This window comes from Oryctolagus cuniculus, chromosome 14, assembly GCF_964237555.1.
Source record: "Oryctolagus cuniculus chromosome 14, mOryCun1.1, whole genome shotgun sequence".
NCBI lineage: Eukaryota > Metazoa > Chordata > Mammalia > Lagomorpha > Leporidae > Oryctolagus > Oryctolagus cuniculus.
In genome coordinates, this window is record NC_091445.1 from 60,578,364 (window position 1) to 60,590,703 (window position 12,340).

Genomic DNA, 12,340 nt, shown 5'->3' on the forward strand with positions numbered 1-12,340 from the left:
GCCAGAGAGCCACGGAGGGGCCATAGAGGAGCGCGTGCGGTACCATAGAGACCGGAAGTGGAGCGAGCGGTGGAGTGGGGGGAACCGGAAGAAAAGCCAGTAGTGGTGTCGAGGCAAGATGGCGGCCACCAAGAGGAAGCGGCGTGGAGGGTTGCCGGTGCAGGCGAAGAAGCCGAAAAAAGACGACAGAGATGCCGGGCCGCAGGCAAAGAGTGGCGTCACGACAGAAGAGGTGGAGGAAGAAAACAGAGACCGTATCCCCGGCCCCGTGTGCAAGGTAGAAGCGGTTACCGCTACGCCGGCGGCGGCGGCTCCACGCGCCTTCCCCGGGACTCCCTAAATCTCTCTTCCTTTCGGAGTAGCTGGGGTGTTGGGGGAACCCGTTCCCAGCAGTGCTCTTGGACGGTTTGTGCATGATGTGTGCACCTAACTCGTACGCGCCGCCGTCCTCGTTTAGGCGGTGGGCTTTGGAACCCTCCTTACCCGGCGTAGGGGAGAACTCAGCTCAGGTGTTTCCATAGGCTTTTCCTTGTTCTTTTCTACCTCTTTTGGAGGGTGTGTTTTTGCGAAGTTGTTTCGGTCTGTACTGCCGTGGTCGGCCAGTGTCATTTGGGAACCCTGAAGCTCGCCTTGGGAACCTTTGGAAAGTTGTTCGTGGGATGAGGCCTTTGACGCCTTGATCTGGGTCTTGAACTGAAGGGATAGTGAAAAATACGTTAGATCGTATAGCTGTCTCACCAAACACGCTTCTAAGGAGCCGTGTGCGACTGTCCAGTTAGGCTTCCTCTGGCTTGAGGGATTGCAAGGCCGACCAGCGTGGGACCTCTTCCCCCGGAGATGCTGGCGGTCAGGAGAAAACCAAGAATGTGCAGGAGCTGATGGTGGTGGTCCAGAAGATGAGCACAGGTTTCGGAGTTAGCCTTCAGCCGAGAGAATTCCCTAAGCAAAGACGGACCCTGGGGACGTTAACTTCTGTGTCCCCCGTGCTTAGTGGTAGCCTAGCCGGTAGTCGGTGTCGGTGACGTTTGGTGCTGGTTTCTCATCTGCAGATTAAGAGGAGCGAGATACTTTTGGGGAGGAGTAAACTGGGCCTCTAGATCGTCAGTAAATGGGAATGCTCTCCCTCCTCCTTTAAGGAGCTAGGAAGAAGTGCGGTCATATCTAAGTCACGCCGTGGTGCCGTCGGTGGCAATGCGAGAGAGTGAGATCGTTTTTACCCTAAGATGAGAAGGAATCATGGAGAACTTAGCCTTTGAGCTGGGTTTCAAAGGGAAGGGGAGAATTTTGGTCCGGAATGAGAGGGAGTAGTCCGAGGGAAAGCTGAAAGAGTTGATTAAAGGTGTTGAAGTGGGTAAGAGCCTGAAAATCTGTTTTTCTTGAAAGAAGGGTAGAGAGAGATTGGCCTAAGCCTGGAGTTGTTGTGGAGCAGCGGTTCTGGAAAGATGAAAACGTGGTTTAGCCCATTTTAGAGTCCAGTATTAAAGCTGCCTTATTTTTGGACTTGTTTAGAAACCATGGGAGGTAGGGTGAGTGAAGCTGTGCTTAATAAAGCTTTAGCTGCTGCGGTTGGCTGTGTCAGTTACAGGAGCTCCTGTCTAGGAAGAGGGGCCATTGAAGAAATTTGCAGTTGATTCAAAGTTATAAGGACCTAAGTAAGGTCAGTGTGGACAAGAAAGGAATAAGAATTACTGCAAAGAGAAGTTGGTAGCATTTATTTGTGCTGATGAAATGGAAAATAAGCACCAGTGGAAGATTCAGCAACCTCAGTCTGAAGTAAACACTGCCTCTGAACTCAGCACGTACAGGCTTTTATTCCTTGTTATTCCCTAAACAATACAGTATAACAACTGTTTCTGAAGCATTTACATTTCATTGGGGATTATAACTAATCTAAAGGTGATTTAAAGTCTACAGGAAGTGCACATACTCTTGCCATTTTACATCAGAAATTGGAGGAAGAGGGGACTGGAACTAATCCTCTGAGGGTGCTGGGGGTGACTGTAGATTTTTCTGGCTGGAAAGAGTTCCTTACTCTCCTGTAGAATTGATGATTGAAGCTGTCTAGATAGAAGCGCTCTGCGATGGAGAGAACAGAAATATTAAAAAGAGAGTAAGAAAGCCTTTAGGGTTGGGAGAAGGAAGTCAAATAGCTTCTTAAACAATACTAAGAGACAAGATAGGTTTGAGATTTTAAAAGTTCACTCGCTCTTTTTTTTAGGGCAAGTGGAAAAACAAGGAACGGATCCTTATCTTTTCTTCCAGAGGAATAAATTTCAGGACAAGACATTTAATGCAGGACTTGAGAATGCTGATGCCTCATTCTAAAGCAGGTAGCTTTGATATTATATGCTTTCAAGACTTGTGTCTATAACACTGCTTCTGTGTGTTTAACTTCCATGTATATTGACTTACACAGTGTTGTCAGATAAAGAACCACAGTACCTCTGAAGATCCAGGGGTGCCTTCATAAAAATGCTGTTGGAGGTCATGAGATAGTGGGATTATTTGACCTTTTAAAGGATTCAAGCCTGCTATGTGTTGCCTTTTTTTTTCTTTTTTCTATGTTTAGTTTCATCTACTTGAAACACAAAGCAACAGAAAAAGAGATCTTCCATCTGCTGGTTTGCACTCCAAATGCCCACGATGTCTAGATTGGGCCAGGCCAAAGCCAGAAGCCCAGAGTTCATCTGGGTCTCTGTGGGCATCAGGGGCCCAAGCACCCAAGCCATCATCTGTTGCTTCTCAGGGTACATTAGAAGAAAGCCGGGTTGGACATGGTGAAACTGGAACTCTAACTGGCAGCCCCACCCATATGGGATGCTGGTGTCCCAGGCAGTGGCTTAGCCTGATGTACCACAATGCCCGCCTGAACCTTTTTTAAAATCTTTTTTTATTAAAAAAAAAAAAAAAATCATAATCCTGGAATAGGATTTAAAACACCTTTAGGTTGGGCTTAATCTGTTTTATGCCAAGTTATTTTTTTTTTTTTTTACCAGTTTTCTGTAAGTAAATGAAGAATATCTAGTTTTGAATTTTGGATAGAGGCAGTACCATTGTTTAATTGATTTTGTGCCTGTGTTAAGAGGTGCTTTTGGTTTTAATTGGCTGAACTTTGGTTGTAATTTAACTTAGTGTTTTTATCAGTGCTTTCAAACTGAAATTACTGGAATATCTTTAGATATTTTAAACTACTAGAAATTTGAATTTGTTTACACTTTTTCTGTAATTCATAACTAAGTTTTTAAATCCATTTTCTTCCACAACTCTGATTCAAAATTTAGTATATTAAAAAAGTTTCTTAATGACTGTTTCCCCAAACTGGTTCTTTGAACAGTTCTATGAGAATTTTTCCATTTTTGAAAGGATTCAGGCTGCCTAAAGTCTGAGAAATACTGCTTAAACCATAGTTGATAATTCTTTAGGATTGTTTTCTACTTAGTGATGTTCTTTACATTTAAAAAAAGAGTTGCATTGTAGCACAGCAGGTTAAGCCATGCTTGGGACACTGGCATTTCCTAGTGGAGTGCAAACTCAAGTCCCAGCGGCTCTGTGCTCTGACCCAGCTTTCTGCTTATGTGCCTGGCAGGTAGCAAACGGTAGCCTAAGTGCTACCCCTGTGGGAGACCCAGATGGGGTTCCTGCCTCTTGGCTTTGGCCTGACACAGGCCCCGTTGTGAACCATCAGCTGTAAGATCTCTCTCCTTGTCTCCTCCTGTCACTCTGCCTTTCAAGTAAATATTAAAAGAAGAATTGAGGTATTTGAAGTAGTTGGGTGTTTTTATAAAATGTTTAAACTGAAGAGTATAAAAACACGTAAATTATTTTCTAGATAGTAGGTGTGGTTTGATTGAAATAATTTTGTGGTCTTTTATTTACTTGCTTTTTTTTTCTTTTTATAGATACTAAGATGGACCGTAAAGATAAATTGTTTGTGATTAATGAGGTAATTTTATGAAGTAATTACAGGAAATATTTTACTAGAGATGTGTAAGTTTGGGGGCAAGTGTTCATCTCAGCAGTTAAGCCACTGCCTGGGACATGTGCCTCTCATGTCCTGGGTTGAGTCCCACATGGAACTGGGTTGAGTTCTTAGCTCCTGGCTTCAGCCTGGCCCAGCTCTGGCTGTTAGGAGCATTTGGGGAGTGAATTAACAGATGAGAGATTTTATCCCTCTGTTCTTCCCCTCTCTTTCAAATAAATACAACTTAAAATTTTTTTGATTAAAATAAGTCAGTTATTTGGTGATTTTTAAAAATTACTTTATAGAAGATATTCAGGGGACCGGCACTGTGGCACAGTGGCTGCAATCCTGGTATCCCATAATGGAGCACAGGTTCAAGTACTGACTGCTCCAGTTCTGATCCAGCTCCCTGCTAAAGCACCTGGGAAGGCCGAGGACAGCGGCTCAAGTCCTTGGGGGACCCTGCCACCCATGTAGAAGACCTGGATGGAGTTTCTAGCTCCTGGCTTTAACCTGGCCCAGCCCTTGCCGTTGTGGCCATCTGGGGAGTGAACTAACAGATGAAAGACAGATCTCTCTTTATTGCTCCCATGTTCTGTGTCACTCTGCCTTTTAAATAAATAAAATCTTTATTTTAAAAACTTTTAGAAATAAATTTTATTGACCTTTTAATAACTAGTTTTCAGAAATTTTATTGTTTGGTATTTTATATCTTATAATTTAGTTTTAAGTATATATTAGTTGAAGTCATTGGGTTTTTTTGTTTTGTTTTGTTTTGTTTTTGACAGAGTGGATAGTGAGAGAGAGAGACAGAGAAAAAGGTCTTCCTTTTGCCGTTGGTTCAACCCTCCAATGGCCTCCACGGCTGGCGCGCTGCGGCCAGCGCACCGCGCTGATCCGAAGGCAGGAGCCAGGTGCTTCTCCTGGTCTCCCATGGGGTGCAGGGCCCAAGCACTCCACTGCACTCCCGGGCCACAGCAGAGAGCTGGCCTGGAAGAGGGGCAACTGGGAAAGAATCTGGCACCCCGACTGGGACTAGAACCCGGTGTGTCGCCGGCGCCGCAGGTGGAGGATTGGCCTATTGAGCCACGGGGCCGGCCTGAAGTCATTGTTATGTCTTGTCCCATCAAGCATACTGAAAGTTCCTGGAGAGAGAAGGATTATATCATTTTTTTCTCCCTCACTGTACCAGTGTCACAGTAGGTACTGTTAATCAGCATGTATAGTATACAATTTCAAAGGTGTTAAATATTTATAGAAAACCCATGTGTTAAAACATTTTGCCAATATTAAAAGTGCTATCTATAGGCATTTGGTGCAGTAGTTAACATGCTGTTTAGGATGCTTGCATCCCATAAGGGAATGCCTGGTTTGAACCCCAGCTCTGCTTCACGTTTCAGCTCCCACTAATGTGTACCCTGGTAGGCAGCAGGAGATGGCTCAAGTACTTGGGTTTCTGTAACCCACATGGGATTGAGTTCTGAACTCCTAGCCTCAGCCTGGCCCAGCCTTGGCTGTTGCAGGCTTTTGGGAAGTAAACTGGCACATTGGAGTTCAACTCTGTCTTCCTATCTATGTTGATACCTTTGAAATTAGTAAAAATAAAATAATTAAAATATACTGTGTCGCTCCCCCTCTTCATGGAGGAACGACACAGGATCCTGCCTAGGCTTCATATCCGAGTCACGGCACCATTATGTCGCTCCCCCTCTTCGTGGAGGAACGACACAGGACCCTGCGCTGTTCTTTTCGTCTGCTCGGCCCTCCCCGGGTTTGCTGCTGGTTCTTCCCGGGTTGGTTACTATCCCTTCCACCTCCGTGGAAGGGCAGTTCCCCCTGGCCACATTCCCCACTTCCGCAGGGGAGCGGCACACCGCCGGCCGGCTCTCTTGGGGGCTGCACGGGTGTTCCTTCAGCTAGATGTTCCCCATAGATGTTCCTGGTGCATGCCGTCTCTCTCCTCCTTTATAGTCCTCCTCTGCCAATCCCAACTCGGCTGCCCACACGCCGAGTACGCTGCTCTCCTTCAATCAGGAGCAGGTCCTGCAGCTTGTCAAGTTGGTGAGAGGCAGCTGGGTAGAAGCTGTTGCCTCCTCTCCCAGCGCCATATTGTGGGAGAGCAGATGCATAGAATAAGTCTTAATTCCAGTAACTCAGTCTAGTCCGAATGCTCCCCACAATACTGTGTTTGGATTTGCTGATAAAGTGTTATAAGCTAGTGATAGGTTAAATTTTCAGTGTATTCTTGAAGGTATTTTTTAAAGCCAATTATTCAAAATTTAGAATTGTTCTTTTTTTAATATTTTATTTATTTTACTTGAAAGTCACAGTTACACAGGTAGAGGGAGAGGCAGAGAGAGAGGTCTTCCTTCTGCTGGTTCTCTCCCCAGATGGCTGCAAAGGCTGGAGCTGAGCTGAGGAGCTGAGCCGATCCGAAGCCAGGAGCTTCTTCTAGGTCTCCCACGAGGGTGCAGGGGCCCAGAGACTTGGACCATCTTCTACTGCTTTCCCAGGCCATAGCAGAGAGCTGGATCAGAAGGGGAGCAGCCGGGACTCGAACCGGTGCCCATACGTGATGCCAGCACTGCAGGCGGTGGCTTTATCTGCTATACCACAGTGCCGGTCCCCGAAATTTAGAATTGTTTTGTTCTCATTCTGTTTTGTTATTGGAAAGCTTTTGTTTATTCTTGTAGTACAGATTTTTGAACCTTGGCTACAATGTGTCATTGTTCTGTGTGCTGAGGAAACATTGTTAAATAGAAAAATGCCCCTGTTGTTATGAAGTTTACAGTCTAATAAGGATGCAAGCTATAGGTTTTCAAAAACCTAGTCTGGGCTGGGAAAGCACCTTTCCATAGGGATAATTTTCAACTTAATATTTGAGTATTTGAGCAGAGACTTTAGGGAAAGAAGGGTAGAGTTGGGAAGCGTGTTAGGTAGAAAAGAAGGTAAGTGCAAAGGCCCGGAGTGGCGCACACTTCCTCTAGTTGTGTTTATTCTGAAACTAGTAAGAAACAAAAGCGGCTGCCGGTGTTGTGGCATAGTGGATAAAGCTGCCACCGTGATGGCGTCTCATACGGGTGCTGGTTTCCAGTCCAGCTGCCTGCTGATGGCCTGGCAGAAGCTGTGCAAGATGCCCTCAGTCCTTGGGCCTCTGCAGTCAGGTCGGAGACACAGATGGAGTTCCAGGCTCCTGGCTTCAGCCTGGCCTTCTTGTGGCCTTCTGGGGAGTGAACCAGTGTATGGGAGCTCTCTCTCCATAGCTCTGACTTTCAAAATAAATCAATCTTATGTTACAAAAGAAAAACAGCTGGAGCATTTTTGTAGATGTGTAGTCTCAAGTAGTTAGACTTTATTAGTACTATATCAGATGGTTTATCAGTACTACAGTAATTTAAGACTTAGCTCCTGTAGTGTTTTGTATATTTCTCAAGTATGACTTTGTAAACTTTCAAGACAATGAAGTTCAGTTCAATTTGAAATAAGTTTTGTGTACTTAACACTTCTCACCAGTCCCTTGGTGATTTTATGGAACCATGTCTTCAGAAATGAAATTATAACTGGGGAAGAAGACCTTAAATTTTGTGATCTTAAAAAAGCCAAAAAGTAAAAAATCAAAATAAGCATTATGAAATGTCTTTGGTTCTATAAGCACTATGTTTGTAGGGTTGACTGCAGAATGCTATGTGTTGGACATATTTTCAGTTTGTTCACTGGAGAATGGTCAGAAGAAAAGAGGCTTCCAGTAATCTCCAAGTGAGACCTCTTAATACTATAGAATGCTGTGGCCCAAAAAAATAAATAAATAGGATATTTAAGCCAAAGCGGTAGGCAGAGTGACTACTCTACATGGGTAGAAAGTCTAAGAGGAACTTTAAATGTTTGTTTCTATAAATAAGTTAGACCTTTGTTACCTACTGAAATATTTAGAGGAAACTGGATATTATGATGAATTACTTAGTTCCATTTGTATTTATGTTATATGTGTGTACTTTTTTCATTTAGGTCTGTGAAATGAAAAACTGCAATAAATGCATCTATTTTGAAGCTAAGAAAAAACAGGATCTCTATATGTGGTAAGAGTATTACTAAGATTTGGATTGAACTTACAGAAGTGGATTCATTCTTGGTAGTTCTTATAGGTAGTCATTTATATAAAAGACTATAAAATGAAACAAACTATTCAATTTGGAAAACCTTGAACCCATTAAAGAAAACTAAGTACATTTACATTTTAAGCATGTTGTGCTGTTTCCTGGGAATAGGTGCCTAGCATTTACTACATTCTAAATTGTAACTAATTGAAAAAACTTCCTTCTTTAGGCTTTCAAATTCACCTCATGGGCCATCTGCTAAATTCCTTGTTCAAAATGGTAAGTTGACTTAGTTATAAATATTTTTAATGAGAAAGCTAAAACAATCTTTTGGAGTAATTGTGCCAAAGTTACAACTTTTTTTTTCTAGTTCATACCCTAGCTGAATTAAAGATGACTGGAAACTGCTTGAGAGGTTCTCGACCCCTTTTGTCCTTTGATCCTGTGAGTTCCTCATTCAGTATGTGAGATACAATTACTTATTCTGCACAGTTGTATTTTAGTGGATATAGTTGTAATTGCTTAAAAAAAGAAAACTGTTTTTAAATGTGCACTCAACTGTCAAATAATCTGTTTATTTTATTTTATAGGCTTTTGATGAATTACCACATTATGCTTTGTTAAAAGAACTCTTAATTCAGGTAAACAAAACTTTTCCAGAAAATAGTTTTATAACTGTAAGTGAGCATCTTTTGGACTTTTTGCTAACTGTCAAAAGCATGAATTATGTGTGATATTGTAAGGAGCTAATATACTTTTTTTTTCTTTTAAGATCTTTAGTACACCACGGTATCACCCCAAAAGCCAACCATTTGTGGACCATGTGTTTACATTCTCCATTTTGGATAATAGGATATGGTTTCGGAACTTTCAGGTTAGCTTTATTTTATTTAGACTTTAAAATAAATTGGGATACACAGGGCTTGGAGACACAGAAAATCAGATTAACAGACCCTTTTGTTTTAAATAGCTTCCTTTACCCTAAGAGATTTGTTGCAGATAATTCTATCTCATTCCTGAAGTGACCTCTGTGCACTCTTCTCATGACTGTCAGTTGATACAGGGTTTGAGTTTCCTAACAAGCCACCATATTTTTCATTTTATAAGAAGGAAAACCTATGAGGTACTTGGGTTCCCAATTTATGTTAAGTGCTATAAAGGATACAGTAAAGTACAGTATACAAATATTATAAAATACAGTAAAATATAAGTTTCTGTTCTAAAAGGCTACCATCCACCTGGGGGTTGGTTAAGACAGAGAAAAACATTACTCCTTTAGAAGGCTTAAAGTGAGGACTACTGGATGAGTCATATAGTGACTCATCAGGGAAGAGGTGAAAAAAGCAGGAGTTTGGTGGATTAAGTCTGCAGAAAGGAGGAGATGGGATAGAGACCAGCGACAATAAAATTTCAGATGGTGTAGGTCGTAAGCTAGGCGCTAGTCTGGCATGTTTTTTACTGACTGCCTTGCAGTGTGAGCTAAATGTGTCCCATTCTTAATTTGTATCGTTTGTAAGTTTTCTGTTAATTTCATAATCAGTAATAAATAAATAAAATCATGCCTTTTAATGTGATTTCAATCAGATCTATAATAATAATATATACTTGATTGAATCTTTAAAAGGGTTCTCCCATGGTGTGCTTTAAAACAGTGTATTAATAATGGCCACAATATATTTAAAGATTTATTTTATTTTATTTGAAAGGCAGAGTTAGAGATAGGTCTTCCATCTAACTAGCTTACTCTCCAAATGGCTGCAAAGGCTGAGGCTGGGCCAGGCCAAAGCCAGGAGGCTGGAACTCTATCTGGGTCTTCCACCTGGTGCAAGCCCCAAGGACTTAGGTCATCTTCCACTGCTTCCCTAGGCATGTTTGCAGGGAACTGGATCAACAGTGGAGCTTCCAAGACTCTTTAACAGGTACCCATATGGTATGCTGGCATTGCAGGCAATGGCTTGACCCGCTACGCTACAATGACAGATTCTAGTTGGCTACAACTTTAAAAATATATTTTAAACACAGTTTTTCAAGAATATGTACCTTGGGAGCTGGAACTGTGGCTTAGCAGGTAGACTGCTACCTACAGTGTTGGCATCCTATATGGATGCTTGTTCTCGTTGGGCTGCTCTGTTTCTAATCTTGTTTTCTGCTACGGCCTGGGAAGGCTGTAGAAGATGGCCCAAGGACTTGGGCCCCTGCACCTGTGTGGGAGACCAGAGGAAGCTTCTGGCTCCTGACTTCAGATCTGCCCAGCTCCAGCTATCACGGCCATTTGGGGAGTGAACCAGCGGGTGGAAGACCTCTCTCTCTCTGCTCACCTCCCTCCCTCCCTTTTCCCTCCCTTCTTCTCCCTCTCCAACTTTCTATAACTTTCTTTCAAATAATAAGTAAATCTTTAAAAAAAAAATAAAGAATATGTACCTTATTAAGGAGCAGGTGTCATGGCACAGCAGATTAAGCCACCTCTTCAGATGCCCACAGTCTCATAGCTGAGTTCTGGTTCACATCCCATTACTTACACATCCAACTTCCTGCTAATGTGTTCTGGGAGGTAGCAGATGATGGCTTGCTCAAGTATTAGGGCCTCTGCCACCCATGTCAGAGACCCAGATGTGGTTCCAAGCTCTTGGCTTCAGGATTGTTGTAGACATTTGAGGGTACAGTAAACCAGCAGATACAAGATCTCAAAATACCTGTCTCTGTTTCTGTCACTTTTCCTTTCAAGTAGATGAAAATAAATATATTTTTTAAAAAAAATAAGTTTTCAAAAATGCTTTTATATTAAACTGAGAAGCAAGATATGAACCAAATTAAAATTATTTAATTTGAAAGGACACACTAAGAAAAGGTTTGTATTTTGTCATACCAACTCTGTGTAACTAGTGATAGATTTCAGAAAATATTGATGCATTGGCACTTGTCAGGATTCACCTCTACCTTAATTTTGCTGATTGTAAGTTATTTAGGCACACTTATAATGAGGTTATAGGCAGTATATCTTCTAGGATAGTATATTCAAACCAAAATGAAATGTTTCCCTTTTTATTAAAGATCATAGAAGAAGATGCTGCTCTTGTAGAAATAGGACCTCGTTTTGTCTTAAATCTTATAAAGATTTTCCAGGGGAGTTTTGGAGGACCAACTTTATATGAAAATCCTCACTACCAGTCTCCAAACATGGTAAGCTGTTTCATTGTTAATGGTCTTTGTTGTACCAGAACATTTCTATGAAATAATTAATGTTCTCTTTTACCTATGAAACTGAATTTGGTGTTTGCTGCATAAACTTGAAAATTTCTACTTTTTTTTTAATGACACTGTGTGAAGGGAAATAGTTTTCATAAGTGAATGTCTTTGCCTTATTAAAATGTGTAATTTTTTTCTAGCATCGGCGTATTGTAAGATCCATGACAGCTGCAAAGTACAGAGAGAAACAGCAAGTGAAGGACGTGCAGAAACTGAGAAAGAAAGAGCCGAAGACCATACTTCCCCATGATCCCACTGCAGATGTTTTTGTTACTCCAGCTGAAGAGAAACCCATAGAAATACAGTGGGAGAAACCGGAACCTAAAGTTGATTTGAAAGCAAGAAAGAAAAGGATTTACAAGAGGCAAAGGAAAATGAAACAGAAGATGAACAAAGGGAATGCAAAGTGAATCCGCGGGTGACCAGATTTGCAGTTAGCGTGTATTTATTCCATACTGAATATGTAAATACTTTATTTTCTAGGTTCTCTTAGGTCTATTTAGTGTGACATTGAATAAAGGAAAATTTTAAATCTTGATGATGTTTTTCTAAATAAAATAAAACCAGAACTGATAAGTTAATTTGTTTTTCTTTTCAAAGTTTTTGTGTGTGTGTCAGTAAAAAAGCATACTCAAAGGTTAGTCCTCTTTTGGTTTAGCAAAGTTGGAATTCAGCTTTGTTATTTTGGGGTCCTAATTACTTGTAAAACAAAGTAATCAGTTTCTTATTGGAGGTTTCATTTTTATCTCTTTTGGGGGTGGGAAGGATGGGCTGGCTTAGGTGTTTGCAGTGAGCATTTCTACACAGTTTGTTTCCTAGAAGTAGAACTCGGGTCAAATGTTTTGAACACTATTATTTTTGCTTAATTCTCCAAAAATTGTACCTCACCAGAAGTTAGAGTTAATTCCTTGTACCCTTGCCAGTGGTGAAATAATCTGTCATTGGATTTAAAAAAATCATTTTTGGTCAGGTATTGGTTTTTCTTGAGTGATTGTGTGTGTGTGTTTTGAAGATTTATTTACTTATTTGAAAGTCAAGA

The 12,340-nt window shown here is 41.5% G+C and overlaps 1 protein-coding gene across 1 annotated transcript; it reads left to right on the top strand.

The window, feature by feature from the left end:
* The first annotated feature begins 82 nt into the window (after positions 1-82).
* On the top strand, positions 83-11,882 carry BRIX1 (biogenesis of ribosomes BRX1). The gene is made up of 10 exons (XM_002714131.5): positions 83-277; positions 2,219-2,330; positions 3,900-3,943; positions 7,967-8,037; positions 8,285-8,334; positions 8,426-8,499; positions 8,646-8,696; positions 8,828-8,929; positions 11,107-11,235; positions 11,442-11,882. Exons 1-10 carry the CDS (start codon positions 119-121, stop codon positions 11,709-11,711), a joined length of 1,062 nt encoding a protein of 353 aa, XP_002714177.2. The 5' UTR covers positions 83-118; the 3' UTR covers positions 11,712-11,882.
* The last annotated feature ends 458 nt before the right edge of the window (positions 11,883-12,340 follow it).